The sequence below is a fragment of the Oncorhynchus mykiss genome, chromosome 22 (genome assembly GCF_057628025.1).
Source record: "Oncorhynchus mykiss isolate SJ-2025 chromosome 22, ASM5762802v1, whole genome shotgun sequence".
In the NCBI taxonomy this organism is placed as follows: Eukaryota; Metazoa; Chordata; class Actinopteri; order Salmoniformes; family Salmonidae; genus Oncorhynchus; species Oncorhynchus mykiss.
The window spans coordinates 42,720,200-42,738,317 of NC_143043.1; the positions used below are offsets into that span (position 1 = coordinate 42,720,200).

Consider the following 18,118-nt stretch of genomic DNA (forward strand, 5'->3'; position numbering starts at 1 on the left):
TTATGATAAGCTGTAGACCACACTATCTACCAAGAGAGTTCTCATTTGTATTATTCGTAGCCATCTTTTTACCACCACAAACCGATGCTGGCACGAAGACAGCACTCAACTAGCTGTAAAAGGCCATAAGCAAACAAGAAAATGCTCATCCAGAAGCGGCGCTCCTAGTGGCCGGGGGCTTTATTGCAGGCAAACTTAAATCCGTTTTACCTCATTTTCTACCAGCATGTCACATGCAACCAGAGGGGGGAAAAAACTAGTCCACCTTCACTTTCCCCTCGCCCTCCATTTGGCAAATCTGACCATAATTAAATCCTCCTGATTCCTGCTTACAAGCAAAAACTCAAGCCGGACATACCAGTGACTCGCTCAATATGGAAGTGGTCAGATGATGCGGATGCTACGCTACAGGACTGTTTTGCTAGCACAGACCTGAATATGTTCCCGGGATGCCACTGCTCCTCAATGCCACTGAGGAGTATACCACCTCAGTCACCGGCTTGGTCAATAAGTGCATAGATGACATCATCCCCTCTGTGACATTACGTACATATCCCAACCATAAGCCATGGATTACAGGCAACATCCGCACCGAGCTAAAGGCTAAAGTTGCAGTTTTCAAGGAGCGGGACACTAATTCGGACGCTTTTAATTAAGAAATCTCGCTATGCCCTCAGATGAAACATCAAACAAGCAAAGCGTCAATACAGGACTAAGATTGAATCACTCACTCACTCACTCACAGCCCTAGGGCCATGCCTCAGGGCTACCTAGCCTGATGACTCCTTTCTCTCCCCAGTCCACCTGGTCGTGCTATTGTTCTGCCTGTGGCTGTGGAACCCTGACCTGTTCACCGGGCGTGCTACCATGTCCCAGATCTGCTGTTTCAACTCTCTAGAGACAGCAGCAGTGTGAGAGATACTCTGAATGATTGGCTATGAAAGGCCAACTGACATTTACTCCTGAGGTGCTGTCCTGTTGCACCCTCTACAACCACTGTGATTATTATTATTTGACCCTGCTGGTCATCTATGAACATTTGAACACCTTGGGCATGTTCCGTTATCATTTCCACCCGGCACAGCCAGAAGAGGACTGGCCACCCCTCATAGCCTGGTTCCTCTCTCGGTTTCTTCCTAGGTTCAGGCCTTTCTAGGGAGTTTTTCCTAGCCACCGTGCTTCTACATCTGCATTGCTTGCTGTTTGGGGTTTCAGGCTGGGTTTCTGTACAGCACTTTATTACATCAGCTGATGTAAGAAGGGCTTTATAAATACATTTGATTCATTGATTGAATGGTAGGCAACAACACATCTGCCACGCTGTGTCGCAACACTGGGGCCCCTCAGGGGTGCATGCTTAGGCCCCTCCTGTACTCCCTTGTTCACCCACGACTGCGTGGCCAAGCACGACTCCAACGCCATCATTAAGTTTGCTGACGACAACAGTTGCAGGCCTGATCACCGACAACGATGAGACAGCCTATAGGGAGGAGGTCAGAGACCTGGCAGTGTGGTGCCGGGACAACAACCTCTCACTCAATGTGAGCAAGACAAATGAGATGATCGTGGACTACAGGAAAATAAGGGCCGAACAGGCCCCATTAATATCGACAGGGCTGAAGTGGAGCGGGACGAGAGTTTGAAGTTCCTTGGTGTTCACGTCACCAACAAACTATCATGGTCCAAACACACCAAGACAGCTGTGAATAGGGCACGACAACACTTTTTCCCCTTCAGGAGACTGAGAAGATTTGGCATGAGTCCCCAGATCCTACAGCTGCACCATCGAGAGCATCCTGATCAGTTGCATCACCGCCTGGTATGGCAACTGCTTGGCATCTGACCGTAAGGCGCTACAGAGGGTTGTGTGCGGCCCAGTGCATCACTGGGGCCAAGCTTCCTGACATCCAGGACATATATACTAGGTAGGGTCAGAGGAAGGCCCCAAAAATTGTCAAAGACTCCAGTCACCCGAGTCATAGACTGTTCGCTCTGCTACCGGAGCAGCAAGTCTAGGACCAAAAGGCACCTTAACAGCTTCTACCCCAAGTCATAAGACTGCTGTACAATTAATCAAATGGCCACCCGGACTATTTACATTGACACCCACCCCCCACCCTGTTTGTTTTTACACTGCTGCTACTCGCTGTTTATTATCTATGCATAGTCACTTTACAAATGACCTCGACTAACCTGTACTCCCGCACATTGACTCGGTACCGGTACCCCCTGTATTTAGCCTCATTATTGTTATGTCATTTTCTTATGTTACATTTAGATTTTACTTTTTTTTAAACTTTAGTTTATTTAGTAAATATACAGTGCCTTGCGAAAGTATTCGGCCCCCTTGAACTTTGCGACCTTTTGCCACATTTCAGGCTTCAAACATAAAGATATAAAACTGTATTTTTTTGTGAAGAATCAACAACAAGTGGGACACAATCATGAAGTGGAACGACATTTATTGGATATTTCAAACTTTTTTAACAAATCAAAAACTGAAAAATTGGGCGTGCAAAATTATTCAGCCCCCTTAAGTTAATACTTTGTAGCGCCACCTTTTGCTGCGATTACAGCTGTAAGTCGCTTGGGGTATGTCTCTATCAGTTTTGCACACCGAGAGACTGAAATTTTTTCCCATTCCTCCTTGCAAAACAGATCGAGCTCAGTGAGGTTGGATGGAGAGCATTTGTGAACAGCAGTTTTCAGTTCTTTCCACAGATTCTCGATTGGATTCAGGTCTGGACTTTGACTTGGCCATTCTAACACCTGGATATGTTTATTTTTGAACCATTCCATTGTAGATTTTGCTTTATGTTTTGGATCATTGTCTTGTTGGAAGACAAATCTCCGTCCCAGTCTCAGGTCTTTTGCAGACTCCATCAGGTTTTCTTCCAGAATGGTCCTGTATTTGGCTCCATCCATCTTCCCATCAATTTTAACCATCTTCCCTGTCCCTGCTGAAGAAAAGCAGGCCCAAACCATGATGCTGCCACCACCATGTTTGACAGTGGGGATGGTGTGTTCAGCTGTGTTGCTTTTACGCCAAACATAACGTTTTGCATTGTTGCCAAAAAGTTCAATTTTGGTTTCATCTGACCAGAGCACCTTCTTCCACATGTTTGGTGTGTCTCCCAGGTGGCTTGTGGCAAACTTTAAACAACACTTTTTATGGATATCTTTAAGAAATGGCTTTCTTCTTGCCACTCTTCCATAAAGGCCAGATTTGTGCAATATACGACTGATTGTTGTCCTATGGACAGAGTCTCCCACCTCAGCTGTAGATCTCTGCAGTTCATCCAGAGTGATCATGGGCCTCTTGGCTGCATCTCTGATCAGTTTTCTCCTTGTATGAGCTGAAAGTTTAGAGGGACGGCCAGGTCTTGGTAGATTTGCAGTGGTCTGATACTCCTTCCATTTCAATATTATCGCTTGCACAGTGCTCCTTGGGATGTTTAAAGCTTGGGAAATCTTTTTGTATCCAAATCCGGCTTTAAACTTCTTCACAACAGTATCTCGGACCTGCCTGGTGTGTTCCTTGTTCTTCATGATGCTCTCTGCGCTTTTGACGGACCTCTGAGACTATCACAGTGCAGGTGCATTTATACGGAGACGTGATTACACACAGGTGGATTGTATTTATCATCATTAGTCATTTAGGTCAACATTGGATCATTCAGAGATCCTCACTGAACTTCTGGAGAGAGTTTGCTGCACTGAAAGTAAAGGGGCTGAATAATTTTGCACGCCCAATTTTTCAGTTTTTGATTTGTTAAAAAAGTTTGAAATATCCAATAAATGTCGTTCCACTTCATGATTGTGTCCCACTTGTTGTTGATTCTTCACAAAAAAATACAGTTTTATATCTTTATGTTTGAAGCCTGAAATGTGGCAAAAGGTCGCAAAGTTCAAGGGGGCCGAATACTTTCGCAAGGCACTGTATAACTCTATTTCTTGAACTGCAAGGGCTTCTAAATAAGCATTTCACGATAAGATACATCTGTTGTATTCTGCCGATTTAAAAAAAATACTAACAGTGGTTTCTACAAATACCTATTTAATGTTCAATACCGACACAGGTGAGTTCTGCCCAAATAGCGGTGTCAGATCAATAACGCTGGTACCTACTGCTCCATTATACTGATATGGTGGTGCAGTACTGTTTCAAAAACAACAAGATTCCCTTCCAAATAACTTCCAGACCTCGCTGTAATGATGCAAAGGCTGGCAGAATTAAAATGCTTTGAGCTAGAAAAGAGAACCCATCCAGGACACTGCACCAATTTATTTCCTCTAGCTGAATGCCTTTTAGCAGTTAATCAGTCTGGATCCTACTGCAGTTCAATCCAAACCAGCGTGCTTTTCTCAACACTACACAGCACAGCTTAGCAAATGAGCTTTTATCAGCGCAGCGTAACAAATCTAAACCGTGTACAATGCTGTTTTAAAGCATTTAACAGGAGGGGAATGGGACTCGCTACAGAGCAGGCAGAACCTTCCCATAACCATCTGTGGGTTTAGGAGACCAGTGCTGGTACACAGAATATTTTTACAACATTGTTTAGTGTTTATACTCCTCAGCGATTAAGTAACCATGCCAGAGAAGTGTGGGAGAGGACTATCATTCTGAATCATTTGGAACTCATTATAGATTGAGAACCATGAACAGAGAGGAGGAGAAGTGTGTGTGTGTGTGTGTGTGTGTGTGTGTGTGTGTGTGTGTGTGTGTGTGTGTGTGAGAGAGAGAGAGCGACAGAGAGAGAGAGAGTGTGGGGGACCACAGAGCGTACTGGACTGTTAACATTTAAATAACCCCCCCCCCCCCCTCCCATCCCAGTTTACATGCTACCCAGAGGGCCTGCTTATGGGTCAACAAATGGCCATTGTGTATTCGCCTCTGCTGAATAAATTAAACAAGGCACTTTAACTGGGTATAACCCCCACAGTATTTGGGAATATACAAAGCACTGAGCGAGGCCTCTGTTACAAAGCTCTCTCTGTGATTTGGTAAACCAGGGGGCCTGGGCCAACATCCAGCAGGTCTCGACCCAAAATGCACAGAGGCTGCTTGGACCTGATGTTCTGGGAATCGTAATAGGACAGCCTGTTTAGTGTGTCACTCAGTCAGTTATATACCCAGCTAGCAACCCTGCCTGCCTGCTGACCAGCGTAACAGACATCTAATGCATGGGCTTTAAGCAGGGCCTTCAGGATGGAGAAAATTTGACATAATTTGTGGTTGACATCAGGGCATGCATCTTTAAATCAAAAGAGTAAATGTATGCTCTGGGGAACAAAAATAATGAAAGAAAGATGAGGAGAATGTTGGTGGATGGAGGAGAATAGTTTTGTTAAGAACGGAACACAAAATGGATCTTTCAGCTCTGGTTCTGGTAGTAGAAAGTATTCCTGAATCCTGCACACACCCACCACAACTCTCCTGGGTTCTAGAGCACTCGGTGTTAAAGTCAAGAAAACACAGCCCAGAGAAAGATACGATAGTAAAACATTAACTCTGCATCAACATGAAAGCACAAGCCAACTTAGACACACCCTAAATAACCACACATGTAAGGCTCTTGGAAGGTTTGTTCAGGGTTTCTTTCTGCACATATATCAAGTACTGTATGAAGCACTACTGTTTGTCAGGATACTAATTTCCTTTGTAATACATGCACACATACCCGAGCAGAGGATGCCCTTGTGTCGAGCGCAGGAGAAGTCGTCACACTCGCAGAAGGTCCCGTAGATCTTCCCGAACTCTGACTCATAGCAGAGGCACTGGTTACAGCTGCACTCCCCTCTCCCACCACATATCTGCATCCCCTCAGCCTGCCTGCAGGCACTCAGGTACATGCTGCCAGCCTCACCCTCCTGGCACTCACAGCGGGCACCCAGGTAGCCCGGGTCACAGCGGCAGATACCACAGGTGTACTGTCCAATGGAGCTGCAGTGGGTACTGTTAGCCTGGGTCTGGTCGGTGCAGCCACAGGCACAGCGGTAGTCCACAGACACCTCCAGATGATCCTTGAAGCCCACAGGCTTGATGGTGAAACCCTGCTGGGTACCTGGGGCGGGGCAGCCTCTGGCGTCTATACTCACGTTGAAGGACACCTGGAAGAAAGAAGAACAGTACAACAGGGTCAGTATATGGACTGGACTAGAGAAAACAAATGTGCCACAATTTGAGAACACTTCTCAATCAAGGAGTTGGGCCTTACAAAAAAACAATGTAATAATGACTATTATTCATAAGTGGATTTTTAAATGGCCACCTTGACCTGGAACCATTACATTTTCATTATCTTCCTCCATATGACTCAGAACCTATTCTGCTTTCATTAGGCTTGGCTGGGACAGGACTGTGTATTACATATGACCTGCAAGCTGTTTTTTATACATGTGGACTTCATTAACTCAGACACACACCAACACAGAGACACAGACTGAGACAGAGACAGCAAGTTCAGAGGGAAAGGGGAAGAGCAAGATAAAGAGAGAGAGGGCGGATAGAGTTCAGAGAAGAGTTGATGTGGCTGAGTCAGATCTGTCGTTCTGCCCCTGAACAAGGCAGTTAACCCACTGTTCCTAGGCCGTCATTGAAAATAAGAATTTGTTCTTAACTGACTTGCCTAGTTAAATAAAGGTAAAATAAAATAAAATAAATCAAAAAGTTGATTAATCAGCCAATTTGAGCAGATGACACAGACAGAACAGGACCTCCATCCATTTGATTGCTCTTAGGAAGGAAGTCTGAACAAGACAGAAACACCACCCTCCCTGTAGCATGGCCTGTCTCAGCATGAACTGTTACTGTGCAGGGTTAGTGTTTGTCTCTCTGTACCTCAACTGCCACAGCAACCATCTCTAGTGTGTGTGTGTGTGTGTGTGTGTGTGTGTGTGTGTAGCTGAACTGCACAGCAAACATCTCCAGTGTGTGTGTGCGTGAATGTGTAGCTGAACTGAACAGCTACCATCCACACACTGCCTGTTGTAGATGAGTCAGAATGTTAATCTTTGTGGTTTCATTCCATTTAGATGGGATACTGGCGTGAATTCCCCCGGTTAAATAAATATTACCAGAAATCTACAAAACGACAGAACGCATGTCAGTTTCATATCATCACCTTCCATGAAACCTTGGACTGTATTCTAAAGTGCCAGAGGCCAAACGAAACAAACAGACAAAACAAAACAAATGAGGACCGACTTCAATAACATCCAACAGAATTCATAAGAAATGTGGTTGACTTTTCAATACGTTCAGCCAAAACATCTCTGGATAAGCATGGTTCCTTTAATCACCGAAGTTCAGCAAGGAGGAAAACTAATCTACACAATATGGCCAACAACATGAGTGTAACACATGCAGCACTAGAAGAAGTCTAATGACTTGTCTGAGAAGGTTCACTCAACATTTAAGTACAGTGAAAAGCCTTTCTTGCAAACTCAAAACCTAACAATCAATAACAATGTAAGACCGGAAAAAAATAAACATAAGAAGAAATATGAAGAACACAGTAAGTCAGTAAGTAAGTAAGCATACTACATACAGGGTCAGTTCCAATACCATATTTACAATGTGCAGGAATACTGGAGTGATGGAGGTAGATATGTATAGGAGTAAGCATACTACATACAGGGTCAGTTCCAATACCATATTTACAATGTGCAGGAATACTGGAGTGATGGAGGTAGATATGTATAGGAGTAAGCATACTATATACAGGGTCAGTTCCAATACCATATTTACAATGTGCAGGAATACTGGAGAGATGGAGGTAGATATGTATAGGAGTAAGCATACTACATACAGGGTCAGTTCCAATACCATATTTACAATGTGCAGGAATACTGGAGTGATGGAGGTAGATATGTATAGGGGTAAAGGTACTATATACAGGGTCAGTTCCAGTACCATATTTACAATGTGCAGGAATACTGGAGAGATGGAGGTAGATATGTATAGGAGTAAGCATACTACATACAGGGTCAGTTCCAATACCATATTTACAATGTGCAGGAATACTGGAGAGATGGAGGTAGATATGTATAGGAGTAAGCATACTACATACAGGGTCAGTTCCAATACCATATTTACAATGTGCAGGAATACTGGAGTGATGGAGGTAGATATGTATAGGAGTAAGCATACTATATACAGGGTCAGTTCCAATACCATATTTACAATGTGCAGGAATACTGGAGTGATGGAGGTAGATATGTATAGGAGTAAGCATACTATATACAGGGTCAGTTCCAATACCATATTTACAATGTTCAGGGGTGATGGAGGTAGATATGTATAAGGGTAAGGTGACTAGGCAACAGGATATAAGATAAACAGGTTGAAAATCACCATGAATGTGCTTGCTAGCAGTTCTGTACAAGCTCTGAGAATGCGCCCTGGAATACCATCGGGCCCCGCGGCCTCACCGTGGGGACAACGTCGCCAATACACTTTCTAATGAAGCTGGTGACAGAGGTGGTTAGCATGTCAATGTTATCGGCAGAGTCTCTAAACATATGCCAATCAGCGGTAGCAAAGCAGTCCTTCAGGATAATCTCAGATTCTGGTGATCATTTCTCAACGGAGCGAGTCACGGGTACTTCCTGTTTGAGTTTCTGCTTGTAAACAGCAAGCAGGAGTAGGGAGTCATGATCTGAATTGCCGAATGCCGGACGAGGGAGGGCCTTGTATGCTTGCTTATGGGTAGAATAACAGTGGTCTAGGACTTTATCGGCCCTAGTGGTGTTGGAGACGTATTGATTGAAGTTGGGCATCACTAGTCTCAGTGATGCGGAATTAAAATCGCCAGCAACCAGAAAGGCAGCCTCTGGATGTAGATTTTCTTGCTTTTTTATAGCCTTGTACAGTCCATTAAGTGCCAGCTTGTCATTTTTCTTGTCCTGAGGTGGAATGTATGCAAGTCATGATAACAACTGAAAACTCCCTCGTGAGGTAGAAGGGTCAGCATTTGACCATCAGGTATTCCAAGACAGGTGAACAGTGGGTCGACACTTCCACCACGCTGGAGTTATCACGCCAGTTGGTGATATGTAGAGGAACCCCCCCTCCCCCAATTTCCCCGACTCCACTGTCCTGTCCTCCCGATGAATGGAGAATCCATTGAGTTGGATAGCCATGGGGGAGTATCTTGTCCGACACCCATGTTTTTTAAAAGCAAAGAATAATGCAGTTTTGAGAGTCCCGTACCATCCAGTACGGCGCCATCTTTGGGAGCCACTCATCCGCATCCCAGTGGATACAGATCAGGGAAGGAGCACTACACCAGTCTGCAGGAGACCTGAGGGGTCGTGGGATGTGAAGATGTGAGGGGTTCAGCTCCCATCAAATACTAACGCCCACAGCCTCTTGGACTGCAGCCCCAAAGCCAAAACACTTGGACGTTAGGGCTGTGTTGATGTTGGCTTCAGCTCCACACGTAACGCACAGATCTGAGTCTTTTGGGGACAGAGCAGAGCCCTGTCACTCAGGATACATGATCTCATCTCTCTTCCTCTGGGTTTCCTTGGCTATATCTTCTTTCTTCAGTTCCTCTAACCCTGAGACATGGCTGTAGACCATCGTTCATCCATATATTTATATGTACATATTCTCGTTCACTCCTTTAGATTTGTGTGTGGTTGTGGTAGTTGTTGGGGAATTGTTAGATTACTTGTTAGATATTACTGCATTGTCGGAATTAGAAGCACAAGCATTTTGCTACACTCACATTAACATCTGCTAACCATGTGTATGTGACCAATACATTTAACATTTATTTTAATTTAACTACTATGTTATTAGATGCCATAGGAGTTTACAGATGCATCTCAGCGTTAGCCTTCCTCGTTCAATAAGAAGCGAACATCAACATGCCTAGTGATGAAGAGGTCAGAGACCATGCTGAGAGAGCCTCTGTGTGTCCTAAAAGACTGAACAATCCTGAACACTTCGAAGGCGGAGGAAAGACTAATACAAAACTGCTGCATGATAATGAGCAATGTGTGTTGGAGTGGCTTTGTGGAGGAGTAAACAGTCATGACATCATCACCCTGCGACATCTTTCCAAACCAAACCAAGGTGGTATTCTAAGCTACCAAGGAAACACGAGTTATGGAAGAAAGACAATCAACAAAACAACTTTATTCCATATGCACCAGCATAACAACATTCATGGCTGAAGAACCAGACATGACTGCAAAATTGCGGGACGTTCCTCCTGGGCAGTCCCTCTACCTTGTCCACTACAGCATAACACATGGAAGACCTGTCAGCCAGTCCCTCTACCTTGCCCACTACAGCGTAACACATGGAAGACCTGTCAGCCAGTCCCTCTACCTCGTCCACTACAGCATAACACAACATGGAAGACCTGTCAGCCAGTCCCTCTACCTCATCCACTGCTGCGCAACACATGGAAGACCTGTCAGCCAGTCCCTCTACCTCGTCCACTACAGCATAACACAACATGGAAGACCTGTCAGCCAGTCCCTCTACCTCGTCCACTACAGCATAACACATGGAAGACCTGCCAGCCAGTCGCTCTAACTCGTCCACTACAGCATAACACAACATGGAAAGTCTGTCGGCCCGTCTCTCTTCCTCGTCCACTACAGCTAGTCTCTTTCTAACGAGGTAATGAGATTTAGGGGACATGTGAGTCACGAGGAACATAGCTCATTCAAACACTGGCTCATTAGGGAAACTAGTAGCTATGAGAAAGCTGCTGGAGTAAAAAGACGGAACCAAATCAAATCAAAGTCTATTGGTCACATACACATATTTAGCAGATGTTATTATGGGTGTAGCGAAATGCTTGTGTTCCTAGCTCCAACAGTGCAGTAGTATTCTAACAGTGCAGTAGTATCTAAAAACAATTCACAATACACACACATCTAAAAGTAAAAGAATGAAAATATATACCGTGGGGAGAACAAGTATTTGATAACCTGCAAAATTGGCAGTGTTTCCATGTAGAGGTCTGTCATTTTTATCATAGGTACACTTCAACTGTGAGAGACGGAATCTAAAACAAAAATCGAGAAAATCACATTGTATGTTTTTAAGTAATTAATTTGCATTTTATTGCATGACATAAGTATTTGATCACCTACCAACCAGTAAGAATTCCGGCTCTCACAGACCTGTTAGTTTTTCTTTAAGAAGCCCTCCTGTTCTCCACTCAATACCTATATTAACTGCACATGGGGACAAAAATCGTACTTTTGGAGAAATGTCCTCTGGTATGATGAAACAAAAATAGAACTGTTTGGCCACTCACTCCAGCTTAATGATGAGTTTGGAAGGTACTATGGTGTTAAATGCTGAGCTCTAGTCGATGAACAGTATTCTCACATACGTATTCCTCTTGTCCAGATGGGATAGGGCAGTGTGCAGTGTGATGGCGATTGTATCGTCTGTGGACCTATTGGGGCGGTAAGAAAATTTAAGCGGGTCAAGGGTGACAGTTAGGGTGGAGGTAATATGATCCTTGACTAGTCTGTCAAAGCACTTCATGATGACAATAGTGAGAGCTAATCATTTAGTTCAGTTACATTGGCTTTCTTGGGAACAGGAACAATGGTGCCAATCTTAAAGCGTGTGGGGACAGCAGACTGGGATAGGGATTGATTGAATATGTCCGTAGGGTAGGGATGCCGTCTGGGCCGGCAGCTTTGCGAGGGTTGACATGCTTAAATGTCTCACTCACGTTGGACACAGAGAAGGAGAGCCCACAGTCCATTGTGTTATCCTCAAATCGGGCGATGAAGGAGTTTAGCTTGTCCGGAAGCAAGACATCTGTCTGCAAAGTGGTTGGTTTTCCCTTTGTAGTCCGTGATTGTCTGTAGACCCTGCCACATACGTCTCATGTTGTTGAATTGCGACTCCACTTTGTGTCTCTGTACTGACGTTTTGTCTGTTTGATTTCCCTATGGAGGGAATAACTACACTGTTTGTATTTGGCCATATTCCCAGTCACCTTGCCGTGGTTAAATGCTGTGGTTCGTGCTTTCAGTTTTGTGCGAATGCTGCCCTCTATCCACGGTCTCTGGTTTGGGTAGGTTTTAATAGTCACAGTGGGTACAACATCCCCTATACATTTCCTGATGAACTCAGTCACTGTATCCGTCAATGTTATTCTTAGAGGCTACCGGAACATATCCCAGTGTGTGTGAGGAAAAAAAATATTTAAGCATAGATTCCGATTGGTCAGACCAGCGTTGAATAGACCTTAGCACAGGTACCTCCTGTTTGAGTTTCTGCCTATAGGAAGGGAGGGCGGAAGAGGGCCTTGTAGGCATTTTCTAAAAGTTGAGTAGCAGTGGTCCAATGTTTTACCAGCGTGAGTACTACAGTCAAGATGTTGGTAGAACTTTGGTAGCATTTTCCTCAAATTTGCTTTGTTAAAATCCCCAGCTATAACAAATGCATCCTCAGGATATGTGGTTGCCAGTTTACATAAAGTCCAGTGTAGTTCTTTGAGGGCTGTCGTGGTATCGGCTTGAGGGGGAATATACCCGGCTGTGACTATAACCGAAGAGAATTCTCTTGGGAGGTAATACGGTCAGCATTTGAATGTGAGGTATTATAGGGCGGGTGAACAGAAGGACTTGAGTTTCTGTACGTTATCACAATCACACCATGAGTAGTTAATCATGAAACATACACCCCCTCCTTTCTTCTTCCCGGAGAGTTCTTTATTCCTGTCTGCGCGATGTACCGAGAACCCAGATGGCTGTATGAACAGGGACAGTACATCCCGAGAGAGCCATGTTCCCGTCTAACAGAGTATGCCACAATCCCTGATGTCTCTCTGAAAAGAGATCCTCGCCCTGAGCTCATCCACTTTGTTATCCAGAGACTCAATACCAGCGAGTAATATACTCGAAAGCGGTGGATGGGGTACGAACAAAGGATCCAACTCAGGAAAGTCGCACTCCTGGTCGTAATGCTGGGGAGTTACCGCTGCTATGATATCCAAAAGTTATTTCTGTCTGTATGTAATAACACAAGACAAATTCTGGGCTAATAATGTAAGAAATAACACACAAAAAATAAAATAGCTCCTAAGCAAAGTTGCTTAGGAGCTAGAAGCAGAGCTGCCATATCTGTCAGGGCCATCTGCAAATCACAGGACATCACTGCTGTGATTGGGAGAGAGGGCTGGAATAGAGAAGTGGAGTGGAGGGAGCAGCAGATGATTCACCAGTCTGTCTCAATGAAAGAGTTGACTGCGTAACACAGTTGGCCTGTTAGCTCAGAGGTTGAGAGAAATTAAGTGTGGGGGGGGGGGGGGGGGGAGCAGATGTGGTGTGTGTGCTTGCATGCATGAGCAAAAGTTGATACAGCTGTGATACGCTGGCTGCCAAAACACACTAATTTTAAGTTGTAAACGGTAGCCCAGCAGGACAATCTCCTTTACTCATGGGAAAACTATTCTCATCTTTGACAATGACATTTGATATTCACAGAGTACTATCAAGACAAAATTATATGTGGTAAATTATATTAGATTCTCCTAACTGTCACGTTCTGACCTTTATTTTCGTTGTTTTGTATTTATTTAGTATGGTCAGGGCGTGAGTTGGGTGGGCAGTCTATGTTTGTTTTTCTATGTTTTGGGGCATTTCTATGTTTTCGGCCTAGTATGGTTCTCAATCAGAGGCAGGTGTCATTAGTTGTCTCTGATTGAGAATCATACTTAGGTAGCCTGGGTTGCACTGTTTGTTTGTGGGTGATTGTCTATGTTGATGGCTTGTTTCAGCACAGTCCATATTATTACCTTCACGGTTGTTATTTTGTTTACTGGTTTTGTATAGTTTTCAGTGTTCACTACTTTCTTTATTAAAGATTGACCATGGACACTTACCACGCCGCGTATTGGTCCTCAGATCCTTTTCGCCTCTCCTCTTCAGATGAAGAGGAGGACGGCCGTGACACTAACCCTGAAGAAGTTGTCTTCACATTTGAGAGATCATTGTTACCAAGGAGAAATGTCCTGCAGTATGCGATTAAAATGCCTCTAGACTGTACTTTGTCTCCTTCACCGTGGCATTCAACAACATACTCCCTGAGAGACAGAGCCTGATAGACAGGGAGTGTGTTGGTGTAGTCTTAACAGCCTAATCTGTTTGTACGTATGGGACATATTTAGAACTCTTCAGGGTTTGAGAGAGTGTTGCCTTAAATAGGATATGGACTTAACTTTCTACACTGGGGCTAACACACGTCTGTTACCATGTGATCTTTGTTCTTCCATCGCCTCTGGTTTCACCAACAAACTCTTGTTGTGAGGACATTGACATGCAGCATCAGGCCCCGCAGCGAGGCTGCAGCAAGAGACCCTGGTTATGTCCCAAATGGCACCGTATTACCTATAAATGGCACTACTTTTAACCAGAGCACTATGGGCTGTGGTGAAAAGTAGTGCGCTACATAGGCAATAGGGTGCCATCTGGGACAGATACCATGTGACTGACACCTGGGACACTTTCCCAATATGTTTTTCCTTGATTCCTCATGTCCTCTTTCCTCGCCTCCTTCTCAAAAGGCAATGGAGGACAAGGTCAGAGGGGAGGGAGCCTAGAGCATCTCCTCCAATGCGATTTGAGAAGGAGGCGAGTAGAGATGATGCAAGGAATCGAGGATAGATGCATTGGTAACGAGCCCCTGGGCTTTCGGCTGCTTCATGTTCTCTTTAGGAGGACAGATTGGCACTCAGAGGCACAGCAAATTCCCCCGCAGCAGAACAAAAGACAGAGTTAAACCCATCACCCTGGCCATTGAGAGATGTGATTCCCCCCCATTCACTAACATTATTCATTCAGCCGCCATCCCCACTCCCCATCCCTACATTCAATTAAGACAAATAAGAATCAGTGAGGGAGACACTGGAGCTTTGGGAAGAACAATTCCACAAGACCCATCACCCTGGCAATAGAGAGATGGGATTCACTACCATTATTCATTCAGCCCCAATCCCCAGTCCCCGACTCCCCATCCCAACATTCAATTAAGACAAATAAGGAATCAGTAAGGGAGTGGGGGAGACACAGGGGCTTTGGGAAGAACAATTCCACAGGGTCGGACCTCTGCGTGTTGGCGCAAAGTAGCCCCACGTTAAGAGTTTCAATAGATCCTGTACAAATCTCTAATTGAGGCCAATATATCGAATAAAATGTTTTGTCACATGCGCCGAATACAACAGGTGCAGACCTTGAGGTGAAATGCTTACTTACAAGCCCTTAAACAACAATGCACTAACAATAAAATGACATACAAATAACGTTTTGGCCCATGGTGTTGCAGAATATTCTTTATTTTTGTGACTTGAGATTTCAGAGAAGTAAAACATATTTTCTGTCCTAAAAATTTGATTTTAGAGGAGACTCAAGATTTGAAAATTTAAACAGTGCAGAATTCAAAGCGATTAAAATGTGCAGTGATCCCACGTCCCCTGACATTATTGTTTTTCTGAAACAAAGGAAGGGAAGAATGCATTCCATCTAAAATGGCAAGAACACACCGTGGGCCAAACGTTATCAAGACAAAGGAGATGATAGTGGATCACAGCAAAAGGAGGACCGAGCACGCCACCATTCTCATCGACAGGACTGTAGTGGAGCAGGTTGAGAGCTTCAAGTTCCTTGGTGTCCACATCACCAACAAACTAACATGGTCCAAGCACATCAAGACAGTCGTGAAGAGGGCACGACAGAGCCTATTCCCCCACAGGAGACTGAAAAGATTTGGCATGGGTCCTCAGATCCTCAAAAGGATCTACAGCTGCACCATCAAGAGCATCCTGATGGGTTGCATCACTGCCTGGTATGGCAACTGCTCGGCATACGACAAGGCACTACAGAGGGTAGTGAATACGGCCCAGTACATCACCGGGGCCAAGCTTCCTGCCATCCAGGACCTCGTTAACCAGGTGGTGTCAGAGGAGGTTCATAAATATTGTCAAATACTCCAGCTACCCTAGTCATAGACTGTTCTCTCTGCTACCGCACGGCAAGCGGTACCAAAGCACCAAGTCTGGGTCTAAGAGGCTTCTAGTGCTGTTCTGCCTGCGGCTATGGAATCCTGACCTGTTCACCGGACGTGCTACCTGTCCCAGGCCTGCTGTTTTCAACTCTCTAGAGACAGCAGGAGTGGTAGAGATACTCTTAATGATCGGCTATGAAAAGCCAACTGACATTTACTCCTGAGGTGCTGACTTGCTGCACCCTCGACAACTACAGTGATTATTATTATTTGACCATGCTGGTCATTTATGAACATTTGAACATCTTGGGCATGTTCTGTTATAATCTCCACCCGGCACAGCCAGAAGAGGACTGGCCACCCCACATAGCCTGTTCCTCTCTAGGTTTCTTCCTAGGTTTTGGCCTTTCTAGGGAGTTTTTCCTAGCCACCGTGCTTCTACACCTGCATTGCTTGCTGTTTGAGGTTTTAGACTGGGTTTCTGTACAGCACTTTGAGATATCAGCTGATGTACAAAGGGCTATATAAATAAATTTGATTAGCTTCTAAACAGCTTCGACCCCCAAGCCATAAAACTCCTGAACATCTAATCAAATCGCTACCCAGACTATTTTCATTTCCCCCCCACCTACGCTGCTGCTACTCTCTGTTAATATCTATGCATAGCCCCTTTAATAACTCTAAGTACATGGAGATAATTATCTCAATTACCTCGACACCGGTGCCCCCGCACATTGACACATTGATTCTGTACTGGTACCCCCTGTATATAGCCCCGCTATTGTTTTTTACTGCTACTCTCTAATAATTTGTTATTCTTATCCCTTACTTTGTTAGGGATTTTCTTAACTGCATTCTTGGTTAAATTAAGGGTTTTTAAGTAAGCATTTCACTGTAAGGTTGTATTTGGCGCATGTGACAAATAACATTTGATTTGCTGTTGTAACACAATTAACCACCCGGGCCAGGTTTCCCAATAGCAATGGAACGTAGGCTTACGAGTGTTTTACCGGTGCATCTGTCCTGCAACAGACGAAAGTAACGTTTTCCAAAATACCACGCAGAGAGAGCGTTCGCTAAGTGCGTTATTGAGGCATGTGTCGATACTGATAGGATCGAAAGAAAGGCAGCGCTGCTCTCAGATCAGCTTTCTTAATTCAAATCTTACCTGAACATTCAAATTATTCCACAATACTGACGACGGATCGGCTCCGGCTTATTCTTATGCCTTCCCTTTAATAATAATGCTCTAAATCAAGATTTGGCACATCATGGCGCACCCGTTAGGCTACACATCATCATCATTTGTGTTTGCTGTTCTCAAAATAGCATTTTAGAATTGTTTTATTGTGTAGAAATGCAGTAAATCAGCTTCGAAAAAAAATCCTCTCACATGACTTTACTGACAGCTACGTTGAGGAAAAACGTACTTACAATGACTGTGATATGTGGTTGTCCCACCTAGCTATCTTAAGATGAATGCACTGTACGTCGCTCTGTAATGAACCCTGAATATGTTATCCTTACAAATAGATAAACGTCTTAGCTAGCTATCTTGCTTTGAAGTTGCCCCCGTTAGCAATTGGATCCCTCGTCCATTGAATGAGGGAATTATTTTATAAAGACATAAAAAGTATTTGGTTGTACAGTAATTATAATGTTGCAGGGCAGCAAACCATACTCCAGGAGAATCCTGGATGTGCAGGATTTTGCTCCAGCCCTGCTCTAACACATTTTAAAAAAAATCAGCTGCTCAACAGTACCTTGATAAGCTGACTAGGGTGTGTAGGAGCATTGTTGGATAAAAATCCTGTACACCCAATATCTCTCCAGATGGAGGGTTGACACGTGTTTTAAACAGTAGCCCATCAGTGCAGTATTTTACTTTGTGGGGGGTTAAATTAAGTGCCATACTCAAGGCCACAACGGCAAGAGATATAATATACTTGGGATCACAGACCAGCAGCCTTCCATTGTCAACTCCGGTGATAATGAAGGTTATTTTGTGAAGTAGTTCCTAGAATGATAAAACAACATATCCAGTCACTGTTTTGGGCCATGGCAGGAAGCTTGGCCCTGGTGATGTGCTGGGCCGTATTCACTACCCTCTGTAGTGCATTGCGG

At 44.4% G+C, this 18,118-nt stretch overlaps 1 protein-coding gene across 4 annotated transcripts in view; it reads right to left on the reverse strand.

The window, feature by feature from the left end:
* The window catches only part of LOC110501818 (integrin beta-5), an 83,735-nt gene that overhangs the window by 49,306 nt on the left and 16,311 nt on the right, over window positions 1–18,118 (reverse strand). For all 4 annotated transcript variants that reach the window (XM_036959231.2, XM_036959232.2, XM_090216104.1 and 1 more), the window contains exon 10: window positions 5,685–6,114. In XM_036959231.2, the coding sequence (XP_036815126.2) occupies window positions 5,685–6,114 (430 nt within the window). The remainder of the gene's footprint in view (window positions 1–5,684; window positions 6,115–18,118) is intronic.